Raw genomic sequence first — 18,809 nt, 5'->3', positions numbered from 1 at the left:
GGGCATTATTTGTCAGCTTGAAAGAGACTGGTGGGACAGATGGTTTCAAACTATGCCAGAAAATGCCCCCCACAGCTCAGCATAGCTACTACATCCCCTCGCTGTAGGGGTCATGTACACAGTATGAGTTATTTGTAACAAGTAGTCCCTGGAAAGCAGTGCTAATGGGTGTATCTGTGTGATATGAACCACATAATCTGACATCACTCTTTTCTAATGAGCTTTTAATTATGAAAAATAAATAGAAAAGTTAAATTAGTTGTAGTTGACATTACATTGAAGAAATCAATCAATAGAAACTGTGAACCACAAACAGGGAATTTTACTGACAGTGCTGCCAGGTTGCATCATCAGGTTTGTAGGGTTGTGTCTGTTTACAGTTTCACATGTCACATCACTGTCAAGCATGGTCCAAGCCCTGCAGGGAGAGAGAAAGTGAAGGCACGCAGCCTTCACCCTACCAGTCTGCTCACATCTCTCAAAGAACTACGCAGTTTGCAATCACTTCATTTTGTCTTTGCTAAGCTGTTTATTCTGGTTAACAGGTGAAATGATAATATTACTAGGAAAGCTACACCCACACTCTCAGTCAATTTCCTGCCACCAAGGAAAGCAGACTATGAGTCAATTACAGCAATGAGCGCTTTTCTGATGGCTCGATATGTGAAGTCCAAAATCCGTGTGACATTCTGACATCAGCCTTTACAAACCAGCACAGCACAGTTTACAATATCACCTGACTGTTTTGTGGCTTTATGTTGCATTCGACTTGTTTTTATTTCAGTGCAATATTAAGCCAGGCCTGGGCAATTAATTTTCTCAAGACGCTCAAAGAGAAACTGGGACTATTTTGGAGAGCTCAATTTAATGATGTGGCCCTCTATACTAGTCCCAGTTTCTCATGTGACTGGTTTCTAGTCAAAGTGACAACAGAGACTCATTGCTGGAGTTTCTGTGAACAAAAGACTCAGTTTTCTGCACTTCCTTCTTGCAGACACATGGTTTGGGCAGTGTGCCCACAGCAGAGATACTTAATGACGCTCTATTCATGAGGTATCTTCTGACCTCTTGATCATGAGAATGGGGTGAAGAGGTTAGTGATTACAAACGGACTCAACCCCATAAACTTGTGGCATCAAACTGATGCATGTAGGTGAAAGGCAGTTACTTGGAATGTGCTTGTGAGCAAGGCGTTCCTTCCCCCGGTCCCAAGATTGATACTAATGATGACAGTTTACTATATGATGCCAAGAAGTGAAAGTGTGTCTAATATTTTGTCTATAGTCAGTGATGTAAATTGAGTATGCATATATTACCCCTATGCATCAGGTCCTTTATTTATGACACCTTTATCTTGACAGACAATAAACCCATTAGACCTGTGAGCACGCCCAGGCTGTGTATTGATCAGCTTTGAGCTGTCTATAGGATCCTTTTGGATGTCAAATGAAGAGGCAATGATCCCATCTGACAGCCCTTCCCTGTCGATACCTGGTGGCAGCATGCCTTAACACAATGCACTGCAAAGAATTGATCTAAACACAGAGCTCAGGATCTATTAGTGGTGATGGGTATTTACAGATCACATGTAATCAGTTTTGAATGATCAGATTACAAAACATGAGTAACTATACGGGCTAACCATGACACTGAAACTACCTGCCTGTTGCCACTGTACTTTTAAAACAGCTCTAATCCTTCGCACAGGACCAGAGGTGTGTCCTGTGGTATCATGAACAAAGATGCTCCAGCAGATCCTTTGGTTCCTCATGGTGGATAGCAGAACTCCGTGGATCTGGACAACAATCTGCAACACTGCATTGTAAAAAGATGCTGTTATTGTATTTGTCAGGGGCGTAATCATCAGGGTAACTATGTGCTGAACATTGGGGGGGTCAAGACCTCTGTCTAAATAAATAAATAAATCTGGGCAAATTCCCAGATGATTAAACATGCAACTATTTTGCTGGCAATACCTGAAATGAGTAAAGAAAATCAACAGCCTATTTATGCAAGATAATTCATAATTTTATTGGGGGGGGGGGGGTATTTTGGTTGGGTCCGATTATTGGGGGGGTCATGACCCCCCTAACCCCCCCTGGAAATTACGCCCCTGGGCTTAATTACCCCAAGATGTGTAACTGGATTTTATTAGCATTAGCAAGAACTAGCTAATTTAATCTGAAGATACTGATATTAGAATAATTTTTTAAACTCAATGGATTGCATCAATAATTACAAATAAATCCCATGTACTGTTTATTCCGACAGGGAGACTTTTTAGAATCTTTTATGTGCAGCTTAAAGAACGAACACCTCAGCACAAAGGGGGCTGGAGCTTTCATAATGAAATGTCAGGTTTTGAGATAACAGGTATTCATAAATATCCAGCTAGGGCTCAGACCTTTACGCTTTGAGGTGAGCGTGAAACATATAAATACATTTATGCACTGTCTTCCACTGATATGGCACTGGTGCCTGAAGAGTTCCTGTCAGCAGATAAAAGCCGAAAAACTCACAGGTGCATGCATCCACACAAAAACACATGTGCGTCCTATGGGACAAAACCTGAGAACTGATATTTTGGACACTGCACCTGTTTCCTGCTTGGATCTGAAACAGGAAAACTACCCATGTGGATTTCACCATAGTTTCCTCATATTTGGAGAGACCTGAAAAATCGTCTGCAGTATCTGGTGAATAAAGTTTTGCAAAACCTACTCACCATCCTCTTTGTTCAGTGAACATAAAAGAAGAGGAAAGCAAGAGTTCAGTGGGGGGTAGATGTACCTCCCTCCACACAAACCACACTGATGTGTATCTCATTAAAACACCCAAAACACTCACAAATCTCATACTGGATTCTGATTTTCTGCTCTGACAGCGCGCCTGTCTGAGGGTCACCCCGTGATTTTTTTTCTCCCTGTCCTCTGTTATTATTCCATTTCCTCCCTGTGAACGGAAAGACCAAAATAACCCTGCTGAAATCTGTGGCTCTCCAGGGGCAGAGCCTTTGTGTTGGAGCAAGTGGAAAACAAGAGCAGCGGTGGCTGAATGGGACACTGCGAGATCTAGAGTTTCAAGGCCTCCTGGGGCTCGGTGCATAGATACAGACACGGGTCATTACATGATCAGACTGTATGGAGACCAACTGGGAAGTGTCATGCGAGACACTGAGCATGTACAATTCACAGAGGAAACTGTAAGCTGGAATCTTATCTGAGGCTGAATGACAGGGTGCAGATGAAATAATAGTACCTGCAGCAGTGCATGTGGTGAGCAAAGGATGGAGCGGTTAAGATCGTTTCTCAGAGAAATAAATGAGTCACGCAAAATCTTTTCTCCCGTGCAAACAGTGTTTACCACCAAGTATCCGACTATACAACTGAGATCACCATTCCTACACAGTGTTTCACAAATATGACAACAATACCCACACCAAGATTCCCGCCATCCTCAAATGCCCTTTCTGCCTGCAAGCTGGATTTATTGGACATATCTGCATTTCCACTGTGCCAAAGTATTGGCTTGCAGCCTCTGGTTTGCACTAAACTCTAAGTTCAGTCATTGACTTCAGTCAAAAGAAGATTCTTTCCATTTGTGATGCTGGTATGGGTTTGATTTGGTAATTTGCACATGAATATCTAACAAGTTTAAGCTGGGGAGAAAAGCAGCAAGACCCCTCTGCAGAACAGAGCAGCTATTTAAGACTACAATCAAGTCAGACAGTGTGTAAAGGAGGAGCTGCAGTGGACGTGGGTTGCAAAGCAGCTTGCCGAGACAGTAACTGTAGGTAGGCTAACGGATCTTAAACAGCACAGCTATCAAGTTAATCTCAGATAATCGGATATTTGCATATTTTGCTGAGCATTCAGCTGATGTGGAATGATTTTGAGATCAGCTGTTATCTGCAGCTGGATGAGCTTTAGTGTAAGTGCTTCATCTTGGGCTATATAATCCAAACACACTATAATGCATCCAGGTTCTCAAATATTTATTAAAGCATATCTGTCTTTGCCCCTTCTACACTAAGTCAAAACATAAAGCATTTGTAAATTGGGCAAAGACCAAAAAGTGCTAACTCACTGGGTTAACTTGCATGCATAGGCACACACATCTAAACAGCTCCTGGAGGGTTGCTATCAGAGTCAAACTAATGATATATGACAATATCATGACAGTAGATTTCTTTCTCTGTTGTTGTCTATCTGTGTCTATCTTTCTAACACACTCAGCCATCATCCTGCACATGCCATGGATGCAATTGGACACTGACTCTATCTGACATTGTCTACCTGTAAATACGGCGGTCAAAACACATCATCTTGTCCAAAAACAGACCAACAAAGTTTGCCACAACTCTGCCTCAGTGCCCACTGCACCTAATTTTATGTTGTGCTCATCCTGACCTTCAGTAGTGGTTGCTGTAATTGAAGAGTGTGATAATTATACACCCTTGTACTACAAATAGTAATCTCATGCATCCAGATCCCTGTCTCTTGCCTGCAGTTCTTAGATACAGTCTACATGCAACAGCTAAAAATGAGCTGTGGGCACGACGGCTCATGTTCCTCCCTGCCGCAAAAACTTGAGATGTCGTTCATGTGTTTCCACCAGCAAGCAAAGGTCAGCATGGCTCTGCGCTCTGATTCAACCCGTCTGACGTCTCTCACGCCGCTGGTGTAATCAGATCCAGGCCCACTATCTAACAGCGCTGATGCTTTCCCAGCTCTTCTCATGCATTATAGATGAATGGATTTTGTAGCGTGGTTCAAAATTAAGCCGTGTGGCGGTCTGGCATCGGTGGTGATCTGGTACAGGGATGGCCTGCGGTGCCATTCAAATAGCAGATAATTGGGAAGCTCTGCTCTTCTGTGTGTGTTTCAATGCAGACCCAAACTGCCAGGTCCATTTATTATTTGTCTGCGAGTAGCTGGGGGTAAAGGTATAAACATTAAATTATATTATACACGCACTGCATTATCCCAGTAAATTATAGAGTGATCAATTTTGATGAAGGGCTTTCATGTGCTGACTCTACCGCTGCAGAGAGCAATACATGTCATGCACCCACTGAACCCTGTGAGTCACTTCTGGATACAGTGCTGGAAAACAACTTTAGTCAGATATTTGGAGGTTTTGTGCTACTTTGTGGTTCTGCTGTCAGAAATAATGATGTGCTTTTCACTGTGCTACATGGCATTGCATTTACTTTATGCACAAAACTAAATCTGGGTTTATAAAATAAGATTAAACCACCTAACAATGCATAGTATAGCTACGAATAGCTCCACAGCTTCACATCAGTGATAATAATTGTATAAACTGTGTATAATTTACAGTAATATAACACATGTAAGGTTCCCTCTTGTGGGATGCATTCTTGTCATCTATTAATTGTTTCATACTTTTACTCAAATTATACTCTGATGCAGACTTGCAAAAAACTGATATTATAATGAGGAAATCTGATTTCACTTGAGTAAATAAGATGAATACTTCAGACAATAAATTGTTGATAAGTCTATTATTCAAACAGTTGATTGACAAAAAAAAATTATTTAGATTATTGGAACTATTTAAATTACAATGACCTTGTACTTCTAATAATTTAACTTTCTTTGTTTTGTGTGATAATAAATGGGATGTTTTTCTATTTTGTACCATTCACCATTCAAATCAAACAATTTGATTACTTTTGGGGTATTTGTAACTAATATTCCAGTATCCTATTACACTTACTGAGATAATGATTGCAGGCTGCAGCCTTAAAAAGGCTCTTTTTTTTTTTGGTCATTTTGGTCGCAGATATGAGTGGTTAACACTGGTCCCCCACAGAGACTTTGGGGATTGACCGCAGGCAGGCTGTATGTTTGCATGGTCTCTATCTGCTTGTGCTGGTTTCCACTGAGAATCCTGCTTCCCCCACTATCGAAGGGCACGTCAGGTTCATGCTGCTTATCTTGAGGACACCCAGGATTCAAGAGAGGTGCTCTATCTCTACTTTCTGATTAGAAGGCAGCTAATTTCGGCTGCTCTGTTATTCACACAGGGTCAACACAGCAGGTAGCTCTACACATTTGATTTGTTCAAGATTTGTTTTATCCCTGGTGCATTCCCAAAGAAATTTATATCTCCTCCCGGGCTCAAACCAGGGATCTTTTCCTTGTTAGGCAAATGTGTTAACCTCCCCGCTATTAATTCTTGGTTAAACAAAAATGAATCAGTGAATTGAGATAGTTATGTTAAACTGTCTTTAACTGCCTGAGACAGAGTAATGACATTTCAATTATTATAATCATCTGTCCAAAAAAGAACATCAGTCCATGCCTCCATTTTCTTCTGTTTATACTATTATAATAAAATCTGCACATTACAGTATACATGTTTGCATATTGTAATGTGTGAAAAGAACAGCAGCCATTAATCTACTGAGACCCTGCATCCTCATATGTGGACATCACATTTACTCTCAGCATCTCATAATAACGATAATAATAATAATAGTTGGTAGGTCAAACACCTGAGTGCTTGTTCAAAGGAAAAAAGTGGCAAGTGAACATGAAGAAGACTTTTTTGCTAGCTCTCCTCTAAACAATCAGAAGCTCAGCTTTCTCCCTTGGCAGTGTGAAACGTGTCCTACAACCTCTTGCTGTGAACAAAGACTCTCAAGCCTTTAATTGTGCGGAAGGGCTGGCTTCACAAGTGGCTGATTTCCAGGTAACCTGGGAGATTCGGGGAGCACAACTGCTATAAGAGAGATGGAACACAAGAATGGTTGTGTGAGAATGTAGGTCAGAGAGAAACATCCAGACATCCATAAGCAGACTAAGCAGCTGCAAAAGGCAGGAGCGTCAGACAAATGGCCTTTTGCTCCGTCTCGTGTGTTTCTGTGGTCACAACGCTGCGTCTTCTCTAATTACATGACGCTGGGCACATGATGTCATTGTGTCTTTGCAGAGTAACAGGTGATTTCCATGAGAGTGCAGCTGGTGCAAGCAGCCCATCAGATTGCATGAGGAAGAGAAACTAACTATATGGGTTTCTGTACTCTGTTCCTATTTCACCGTTTCACAGACCACAAATAAAGCACCCACAGTCTCAATTTAGTGTGTGTGTGTATTTGTGTCCCCTGAAAGCACATCAATTTATAATGAGACACTGGAAAGCTTGTTTTATGACTCACCAACCACTGACGGAAATACACGAAGCAGTTCTCTCTTTCTTCCTTTATTTGTTTTTCATCTGTATGTTCCTATCTGTCCATATGACAATCGACCACCTCTATACCACGGAGAGCTTGGGTTTTTGCTCCTCGTGTCTCACTCTGTCCCGTTTGTGTTCACTAACAGTACCAGTGTCATTAGTGAGAATGGAGAGCTGTTCCTCCAGAGCATGCTCCATGGGACTAGAGTGTTCACCCTCACATGCAGGCCCTCAATACCGATGGCATCCGTGCATCAGTATCTGTGCTTCTGAGTTTATATGCCGATCTGGCTAACACTGGGAAGAGCTGTGTGGCATCAGCGTGGGCCTGCTGCTGTCTCTAAAATGAAAGTGACGGTGATATTTAGTAACACATCTTCCACATTTAGAGCTGCTGGCCCAGTCATATCCTTCGCTGACCACAGATCACATCAGGTGATTTTGTGTCTTTGCTTCTGTGAGTGTTACATGTTAGGCTGAGTGCTGTGCCTTTAAGAAAAAGATGTGACTCCATCTTTTTATCAGTCACACTTTGATTTAGGTGACACTTTAGCAACACACCAAAGGAACAATGTAGATTATCTGATTTTAGTGAGCTGAGCAAATATGAATGAAATGAACCGGGTGACTCAAACGCATGAGTCTATATACCCGTCACATATTGCAGCATATAAATCTGTAATGCTCTGAATTCTATCTGTTGTCGCTCAATAAAGGCAAACTGATGTAAAAGTAAATACCAGCTAGAATATGCTGCTGAAGAACTTCTGGTGCTACTTCTGCCATGTGATGTTCTCACAGCTTGTGCTACCGGTGACGTCTGTATGTGTGGCCTGCCTTCCCTGAGGCCAGCTACAATGAATGGGCCTTCAGTACCTTAACTAAATAACTTCAACAGCCTGAAAGCAATTTGGGAAAAAAGAAAAAAAAAAAAAAAGGTGGTGGTGGTCGGGGATAAAGATCAATTCAAGGCTATTAAATGAAATACCCATTTACAGTCACACCAATAGCTTGGTGGTAACAGATAATATTGATGTGAAGTTTAGGGTTGTGCTTTTTAAGCCTCCATGTGACTTTTATTCAGCAGTGCAAATCTGACCTCATTTTGAGCCTCCCAAGGTAAACCCGCTCATATCAGACAGTGCTGAAAGAAAAGATGTCCTACTTGTATTTCAGCATTAATTCACATAAAACATTCATTTAATTCCTTTTTTATTGCTAATTCTTTGAATTTCACATAACAAACCACATATATATTTATATTTTAAAAAATAACATATTTATACTTAAAACATCTTACTTTACATCTTAATACATAAAAGGTATTTTTTTTCTTTTGCACAGCAAAGATAAGACACTTATGTTTCAGACAACATACCAGCAAACGTATGTACATGGTAGTCAAAATAATACTTCAATGAAGTCGCAACAGTGCAGAAATAAAAAGGTGACGAGCAGGCGCCCTGATGGGGATTGTAAAGGAAGCCTGATGGAAAACAAATCTGCTTTTGTAAATGCTTTTTAAGGAATGTTTGGGAGCTTCTGGATCTTGATGATTGGAGCATGTTACAGAAGAAACATGACATTTTCAAGTGAGGAAAAAAAACGTCAAGTAAACAAGCTCGATGCTACAGCAAATCCTCTTAAACAAAAGAGATGGAATTAGTGCCGTGCGCCCTGAGGCGCGCTGGGAATTTGCCATTAAAGTTGTCTCTCAAATGGGTATGCCTTTTTTTTTCTTTGTTTACACAATCTTTTAACTTAGTTCAGTAGCCTAACTGTCTGTCTGTTTTGCCCCCAAATTACGTTTATGTCTTCTCAATTATTAGTCTCAGTGGCACATGTCAAACAAGCACTTTGTAACTGTTTCTCAAGGAGACATCGTGGCTCAACAGAACGGTGCGCTACAGGTGCCCAGAAATGCGCAAAGTTTTTTAGGCAGTTTCTTGCACCTTTACCTCATCAAAGCCATTGATTAGTGGTGGCGGCTCCTGGTTGCTTTCTATAGAGGATTCGCTCCCTGTGCTCTCACCAGAGAGGAGTCTGGTGACTCTGAGGTCAGCTTTCAGCGTCTGCACGTCGTTTCCTATGCTCATCTCTCCCAAGTCATTAATAATTTGAGTCAACTCTTGTTTGCCATTGGCAACACAATCATTGTCCGTGTCCAGAATGTCCTCACACTCAAAGTGCATTGCTTTCTCCTCCTCTTCCTCCCCCACCAAGTCCTCCGTGATAGAGCCCAATTTTGGTGCACTCCGGCTGCGCTCCACCGGGGGTTTGTAGTAGCACTGTCCGTTCAGCAGCTTCCTGAGAGGCACCAAGGGGATGGTTTGTTCCCCTATGAGCTGCTGCTGCTGGTGCCTGGCATCGTCCCTCCGCTTTAGTCTTTTAAACTCAGCCAGGGCTGTTGCCGAGGTCTGGTACAGCAGCAGCGCCATGGCTTTTGCCTTCTCCGGCTTGGACACCAGCACTGCGTGGCAGCGCAGCATTACGGCCTTGTGCTTCATCTCGTGCCTGTAAATCCAAGCGAAAATCTTGGGTAGCCGCGGGTCCGCGACGCAGTAGGTTATCCGGTGCAGCAAGTACAAGTGTCCCGGTCTCCTGGCCTTGTCATCCACATGCACCATGCGGATGCCCTGGGAGCTGATGGTCAGCCTCATCTTAGTGCCGTTCTTGCCCATCTCGCTTTTGCCCCAGATCTTGCTCACCGCTACGTCCGTGCAGCCGTCTCCTTTGGACTGGATCGTGGTAGCGTTCCCCAGGTAAAGCACCGTGTACGTGGGATCTTCGCTGGTGATCTTCAGCTTTTTCCTCTTTGACTTGAACATGCTGCCCACCCTGTTGAGTGCGCTCTCGGGGCAGGACTTGGCGAAGGAGGTGAGCGCCGAGTAGTTGAGACTCACCGCATAGCCCTTCTGCTTGGACTGCTTGTCTTCCTCAATCAGGTCGAACTTATTCTTCTTCCAAGGCAGCATCTTACTGCTGTTTCCAGTCAACAGCAGCACTGAGAGAGAAAGGAGAACAACTTTTTTTTAATTACTACTAAATCCTAGAAGCGTTCTACTGCCTGTCAGCTCATGTGTGAGCTACTCTACGTGAACTAAACGCAAAGACACCGTACTTCATCTGTCCATCCTCTGAAGTGCTCCTGTCCATCGCAGCATTCCCGTTTTATGTCATTGTAGTGCTGAGTACAATCTGCTGTGACAGCACGAGATTCACCGTTTATATGCAAGGACAAACCATTTCAGCATGACTGTAGGGGGGACTGAACCAAGTGAAAAGATACAGTTCCTGTTAGTGTAAACTGTTCTTCTTTTCTCGTGGTTTCTTGGTTTCTTGTGCTAAAACACGAATGATTATAAATAAGCGCAAACATCTATAGCTATCTAAGTTATACTCAACAATTATGCAACATTTAATAACAGAGCTCTATAAAACTCGGTTTAAGAGTCGTCTGTTAGTATAAACTACAGCTTCATTTTTGCATTAAAGAAGAGTGAAAAGCATTCCTGGAAACTATATTCCTGGAGGAATATATGAATGTAAAGTGAAGATATAAATACATTGTTCTGTTATAAAATGTCAACTGAATGGAAAGAAACAAATCCGCATATTATTTATTGTCCCGTGACTTGTTTTTTTTTTTTCTTTCTGGAATTTCTTAAGTTTAAAAAACCTGTTCCTCAACTTTTGAATTTGTTTGCAATGTATGTTTAAATTGATGGATTAACCCATAATTAAGAGTCTCATAGAGGACAGCGGCGTTTAGGATTTGTCAGGTCCAGGTTAGTTTGAGTCACATCAAGTCTCTTTAAAACGTCTGTTACATGCTGCCCCCTTTTGGCTCTGTTCGGAAGTGCGATTTGTTTTTTGGTGTATGGAAGGAGATTTATGTTTTACTTTTATTCATGTATTTTGCTATTTTGTAAAACATAGCACAAATACACACTGACGTTTTTGCTCTTCTTCTTCTTTCATCTGCTCACCTCAGTCAATGGCATGATACAAAGTGATGGCGAAACCTAAAAGACGGTGTCATGTCTGCTCCCTGAAGCAATCTCATAACAGTTTCAATCTATTTCAAGCCAGTTAGCACATTTCTGTTATGAAGTGCAATCATTTTTTGGCAGTAAACTTAAATCCTTTTATTATGAATATCACATTCTCAGATGTTCAAGAGAGACCAGACCAATAGGACAGCAGAAATCACAAAAATAAATAAATAAATAACAGTTTTATAAAGATTAAAACAGTAAAAAAATAAAGACTGGAATGATTATGATGTATAACACAGAATATGTACAATAACAGAGTTATAAACACACCTAGAACACACGTGATACTTTTATTTCATCTATAACCTCTGTGCAAATTTTGTTGACTGCAAAGTGTTTATGAATATGTTTTTAAAAGCTGGTTATCTGACTGTCAGTTAATAGCAATTAAAAAGAAAGCTGATTTTTATTTAAAAAACCCTGAAAACATCACACATGTACAAACAACACACAATTATTGTAGATTCTTCAAAGCCTCCTTATATTCAACACTTGGGTAGGTGGTGTTATACATGCCCTCACAGCACCGGCACATCAGTCCTCCTGTTTTCACCTTGTCACCTTCATTAAGCTGCTCTCTTACTACAGAAGGCCCACCGCATGCATGGGGGGGAGATGTTCTGCCTTAAGCTTCATTCTTTTCTCTCGTTTGAGAACTGATTCCGATCTGGGTTTTCGTTCGTAGCCGAGATTGACCGTCGGAGCCCAGTCCTCCGACTCTTCGTCATCCAAAGCACTTGGGTAGCCTATAGTCCCAATCAAGTCAATATTAGACTACTAACTTAAAAGCACTAAGTAAACGAGAATTTAACGACAACCTAATGCTAATAAGTTCGTTTGCAAACATAACATTACCTCTGACGAAGTGGTCGCTGCAGACACGGGCATTGGCAGACTCTGCTCCTCCCGACTGTAAACGTAAATTTAAAATCCATTTTTTCCTACGTTTTTCGGTTAGAATTTTCCATTTTTCTCCTCTTCGTTGGGCTATTTTTGGTACCCTAAAATACCGTTTATCAGTTTCTCTGGTCGACCTATTGGAGCATCCGTAAACACAACAGGACATAGGCATTTTGCGTACTGTCTGTCTGTGATTTTGCGCTTATCTTTTTCACTTCCGACCGCCAGTCAAATTTCGCGCTTTACGTCGACGTCACGTCTACGTCAAATGAAACCTAGCTATTCGAGTATGACAATTCAGATTACCGCTCATCTCATTGGTCGAGGAAAGGTCGCTTACGGAGAAAATACCGGAAGACAACAGATGACCACAACAACAAGCATGGCCAACAGGGAAACAAACGCCGACACTGCGGTGCAAGTCTCGGACGACAGTACACCTAAAGCTGGGCAGACACTGTGCGATTTTTTCAGTCACGTTATTCAGCACCTGCTCAAACTGTACGGTTGACTCGCAGGGTTAGAAGTTCATAAGTCACGATGCAGGGTCTCACACTATACGGCCCGATGCTCCGATGCGACCTGAGTACTCACACTGTGCCTCCATAACATGAAGGTTATAACAGAAATTCTGTCGCTCGCTCTCTCTCTCTGTCTTTCACTCACACAGACACACACACCACCATCAACTTTGCTAAATTGCTAATGAAAAACATGATCAGGCAGCTGTGATTGAGCAGCAGAGTAGATCCAACTATTTTCACGGTTGTTGTGGTCGTGATAATTTTGTGATGCCACATCGAAAAGGCTCGGATGAGCTTTCCAAAGTTCTACAAGTTGTGCCTCCATCGCTTGTGTCCAGATCACAGGCTGCACAGCCGTGCTGCTCCGTCTTTTTCACCGACGTTTACGTGTTTGCGCGTGTGCAGTGTGAGCGGCTGCGTTGACACCCTCACGAGCGATTGACGATCGGGAGCTGGTCGTGAGGTGTTAATCACTTCTCGTTACCCCACGTATACTACACGATGCACGATGAAGGCCAAAATCGGGCCGATCACCAAATCGGTCGCATGACTCAAAAATCGTCTCAAAATGGGCCAAAAATAGCACAGTGTAAGCCCAGCATTAGAGCAGCAATGTTTGTTCGCTCAGAGAAAGAAAAAAAAAACAAGGCTGCAAAAGTACAGGGAGGAATGGGAAAAACACCTGGCTGGGAAAATGCACGATAACACCTTTAAAGCGCACTGCACTGTGTGCCGGCGCACTTTAACCATAGGCATGCTTCTAGTGGTGGGCACATGAAGAACATGAGGGGCGTGAAAGCTCGGGGAACCCTTAACCAATTTTTTGTCCACCAGGCCACGGCAGAAGCAGATATGGTATGTAAACACTGGTTTGTTTGTTTTTAAATCCTCTGGTTAAGGTTAATATGGGCATGTGCGGTGAACATCAGCGCTATGTGGCCAGAAGTGTAATAATATAATTTATTTTGTGTAATAAACAACTACAAGGATAGATGATTACAACAAATAGATGACTATTACATAAAAGTAATACATTGATGAGTAATGATGATGAGTTATGATGCGTAATCATGGGAACAAGCGGGTTTACAAACAGGAGCAGCTGATTAGCATTAGAAAAGCTGAAATAATACCTCAACTGAAGCCAATTGTACTAAATGCACTATATGCGCACAGTCACAAGAATATTTTTCGTTCTATTGTTTTCTATTAATTTATATAATTTTAAGTTAAGCAGGACAGAGTGCTTTTAAAGAAAGGTTTACTTATATTCTCAAAAGTTAAGCATGACAGGCTTCTGTTTAAGAAGGAGACCTGTTTTACTGTGTTAATGTTGTCATTTTGAGCTAAAAATAAATGGCTAAATGATCATTTGTTTCCCATATGGTCATATCACAAAGAATATGAATGAATGAATGAATGTCTTTTATTCGAGCAACCAAATAATAAAGTTATTGTAATGTACAATTACACAAAAAAAGAAAAAACAAGTTTAGCTCGAAAAGGAGTGGGATGAAGACAAGCTTTTTAACTCCCACCCCTACAATCTTATCTGAGTTTTAAATTTTGTAGTTGCGCAGTACATTTAAATATTTGTGACATACAATTACGGTTATAAAATTATCGCATTGTCATAATTACAACATACAGTAGTGTAAATATTTAGCATCAATAATACAGTCTTTGTTACCACCGCTGAATATCACAGTCATCACCATCATGGTCATTACATCCTCTCCGTATATTATTTATATTTTAGCTATGAAAATATCAATGAAGTTTGCTTCCATTGTATAGTTGTAACTTCATCAATTTTACTTTTAAGAATTAATTCTGGTCTACTGTTTCCTAATAATGGAGATAACAGTAATAACAACAGCGTAAGACAATATCAACAGTGTCCATTTCAACTCTACAAAATAATTGTTTATATAAGTATTTGTTGTTAACATTCTATATATAAACAAAGAAAAAAGAAAGAAATAATACAAAGAATATATTATTATTTACTATCATGGATAAACAATCACACACTCGATTCCTCTTTGTACCTTGACAATATACATTTTTTGTACCTCGATTTAAACAGATGAATATTTGGACATTGCTTGAGCTCTACATCCATTCTGTTCCAAAGTTTCACTCCACACACAGACACACACAAACCTTTCCTGGTAGTTCTAACTATCTGCCTTTTAAAGTTACTACATCCCCTCAAATTGTAACCTCCTTCTTTATGTGTAAAGAGCTTTTGGATATTTTCTGGCAGTATACCCTTATTTGCCTTATATAGGAGTTGAGCAGTTGAGAATTCAACTAGATCAATCAATTTTAATAGTTTTGACTGCAAAAACAAAATATTAGTGTGACTATAATATCCTACCTTATACATTATTCTTATAGCACATTTTTGTAGTATAGCCAGGTGATGCAGAGAACTTTTGTAATTATTGCCCCACACCTCTACACAATAAGTCAAGTATGGTAGGGCTAGTACACAGTATAACAAAAACATTGCATGGCAGTTTAAGAAGAACTTGGCTCTATTTATGATTGAGATACTTTTGGACACTTTATTTTGTATATGTCTGATGTGTGATTTCCAGCATAATTTGCTATCAATCATTACTCCCAAGAATTTTATTTCTGATACTACATCTATGACTACACCATCTATTTTTATCACAGTATCTTCATTTACATTGTAATTCCCAAAGAACATTACCTTGGTTTTGCTCAAATTTATAGATAATTTGTTAACATCCATCCATATTTTTAATTTCCTTAACTCATTGTTAATGTTAAGTACTAGGTCACTATGGTCGTCGTTAGAATAAAAAATATTGGTGTCGTCAGCAAATATAACTAATTTTAATAACTTTGATACATTAAATATGTCGTTTATATAAAGATTAAATAGAGTTGGTCCCAGAACTGATCCTTGTGGCACTCCACAGCTAATGCCCAAATACCCCGATTCAAATTCGCCCATCTTCACATACTGCTGTCTCTCAGTCAAATAACTTTGGATCCATTTCAAGGCCACTCCCCTAATACCATATCTGTCTAATTTTTTAAATAATCTGCTATGATTAATCGTATCAAATGCTTTCTTCAAGTCAATAAATATCCCTGCTGCATGTCTTTTTCTATCCAGACTGTTGGTTATCTCTTCTATTGCATCAATGAGAGCCATTGAAGTTGACCTCCCTGTCCTAAATCCGTACTGACTTTCATTGATTAGTTTATGTTTGTCAATAAATTTACCTAGTCTATTATTATAAAGTTTTTCTAATATTTTAGAAAACTGTGGGAGCAGGGACACTGGTCGATAGTTAGTGAAGATGTGTTTGTTTCCACTTTTATATATGGGTATAACTTTAGCTATTTTCATTTTCTTTGGGCATTTCCCCGTTTGAAATGATAAATTACATATATAAGCTAGAGGTCTGGCAATGCTATGTATGATTCGTTTAACTAATGTCATATCTATACCAAAACAATCAGTAGAGGTCTTGTTCTTACAGTTGTTAACTACATCTAAAATATCTAATTCAGTAACTCCCGACAAGAACATAGTCTTTGAATTTATTTCTATCAGTGACATTTCGCTGTGATTACTTTTTGGAATTGTTGTAGCCAGCTCCGGTCCCACATTTACAAAAAAGCTGTTAAAGCACTCCACCATCTCGTTTAGATTGTAATTGTCACTGTTATTATTAGTGAAATAATCTGGATATGAGCACTTTTTTGTGTTACCTTTAATAATAGTGTTAAGTATTCCCCATATCTCTTTAGTGTTGTTTTTATTTTTATGTATTAAATTAGTATAGTATAATTTCTTACTAGTTCTTAATATTTCCGTTAGTTTATTTTTATATTTTTTATATCTATACTCTGCTTCTTCAGTTCTTAACTTAGTGAATTGTCTGTATAAAGAATTTTTCTTCTTACAGGCCTTGTGTAATCCTTTTGTTAACCACGGGCATTTAATATGCATCTGCTTAAATCAAATTCAAGTCAAATGGTTAAAAAATAATTTCACACACAAAAAAAAGAGCTACAAAATTCACCACACTGGGAAGGGTGAACTGGGTTGCCCGGCCCTGGCCACGAGGTGTCCCTTATTTATTTTTCAGGGAGTTGGCAACCCTAGTGACAGATGTTTAACTTATTGTTGTTTACTTGTAGTGTACAATAAATAACCAAAAACACAGGATTATTCTGCAATGCTTCATTACTCACTAATGTTACAAATGTTGAAAGGTAAAAGTGTTCAATAAAATCCTAAATATTGCAAAATGCTGTAAGAACTCTTCTTTCGCTGCTTTAGGACACATCCCATTATATTGACTACTGTACACACACTACTTAAAATTTAAGATATAAAAAATACTGGTTTCTGTGCATGCATCTGCAGTGAAGGTGTGTGTTTTGCCATGCAGCTTTTACTTACTTAGCACTCTTCTTCATTTTGACTACCATGAAGTTAAGCCAAAAAAACAAGAAAAGAAAAACGATTTTTCTGGTATCTGAAGTATAACAGTTCCCTGAACTACCTCTGATAGTGTCCTCATCATCATAACATTCCCTTTATTTATGATTAGTTATCTTTATCTTCAGAGGTGTGGGTGACAGTTTTAGTGTTTGCTTTAAAAAACAAAAAACAACAACAACTTGAAATATATATATTCTATATACATATATAGAGATGCTCACTCCTGATTGGACACTGAGCTGCACCACCTTCTCCTTCACTCCTCCACCTTGCTGTCCTCTGTGCTCTCTCTCCTCCATCTCCAGGGAATAAATCAGAGTCTGAGCACCAAACCTGTGGACTGTTAGTCTGCAGATAAGAAGGAAAACACACAGAATTCTCATGTTTGCCATTTTTCATACCGTATTATTATAGTATATTAGTTTACCAGTCCAACAGATTTATTTTCCCAAATGGATCATTTCAGCTTTTGCCACACTGGTCCACTTGATTGTCAAAGTGTATTAGCTCTTTATTATTTCTTTCTTTTCTTTACCTTGAAATTATTACAATCAGAACGGACAGGACTGGGGATGGGAAAGAGAAAGATGAAGAAAAGAGAAGTTGGGAAGATGCTCAACAGAAGGAGATGGAAAGCAAAAAGATAGGAGAAGAGAGACACAGAGAGAGAAGACACTAAAAATCTGTTTGATCACCTGCTGGAAAAATAAAAACAAGCAAAAAGAGAAAAACACAGTAGCGAAACCACAGCAAAAACCAACATAAGCACAAGTTATAGTAAATAATAAATATCTCCACATCCCGGAAGGGCCTGATCGAGCCACAGGGGCCATAAACTGACAGTTTATTTATAACTAGAAATAATAAAGCAGTTGACGTGTTTCAGGCTGTGACTTTTAGTATCTGTTGGTACTTCATCACTTTGAATAAGTGTAAGTCAACACCAGGCCGCACTTTCAGTCTTTCCATTAAACAAATGACCAACAATCCATTGTTTTCACCATTAAACAATAAAATATGCTTCTTGACTCCTTGATGCAGGTGCCCACCTACGACCTGGTTTATTAATACTAAGCTAAAGAGGAAAGCAACTCACTGTAGTTCTCACAGCTCAGGACAAGCAGACACCTGATGTTGAGTGACTGAATGGAACTAAAACAAGAATTCATAATTATGTTTGTCTGCCATGAACACGTGATGATAAAACTCTGCATATGCAGTCAGGAGACTGATGACCTGTGAAATGAGCTGTTAGAAATGTGCAGATATGTGTAAACATTGATCAGCATTTAACATCCAGGATGGAGCAAAACTTCTGACCTGCATGTATGAGAACCTTTAATCACATCATCTTTGTAGTGAAATAGCTGATGACTCATTAAACGTTTCCATGTAATTTATCCACAGTGAAAAATATTCACTTTGCTGGATCTGAAAATCACGTGTTCATTTCATTAGACACTAGCAATACCATTAAACTGGACCTTATCATTATCATATAGCACTAAATGTGAAACTGTGTCATATAACAATCATATATATGTAATATGTGTTTGCCTGAATCTTCCAGCACAAACAGAAAGACGAGCTGTTGTCTGAGTATCAACACAAGTACACACCAGA

The 18,809-nt window shown here is 39.8% G+C and overlaps 1 protein-coding gene across 1 annotated transcript; it reads right to left on the bottom strand.

Annotated features, from left to right (window-relative positions):
- Nucleotides 1-8,401: 8,401 nt before the first annotated feature.
- Nucleotides 8,402-10,440, bottom strand: fam43a (family with sequence similarity 43 member A). Its single transcript, XM_085247640.1, has 2 exons — nucleotides 10,328-10,440; nucleotides 8,402-10,210 (listed from the first exon to the last, which is right to left on the bottom strand). Coding segments are annotated over exons 1-2 (1,071 nt in total). The 5' UTR covers nucleotides 10,329-10,440; the 3' UTR covers nucleotides 8,402-9,140.
- Between the last annotated feature and the right edge of the window lie 8,369 nt (nucleotides 10,441-18,809).

Source organism: Mchenga conophoros, linkage group LG15 (genome assembly GCF_057382185.1).
Source record: "Mchenga conophoros isolate Kocher_MC1m ecotype Shallow Benthic linkage group LG15, M_conophoros_male_GT1.1, whole genome shotgun sequence".
In the NCBI taxonomy this organism is placed as follows: Eukaryota; Metazoa; Chordata; class Actinopteri; order Cichliformes; family Cichlidae; genus Mchenga; species Mchenga conophoros.
The sequence above is the reverse complement of the archived record's forward strand: the minus strand, read 5'-3'. Positions and strand labels throughout refer to the sequence as shown.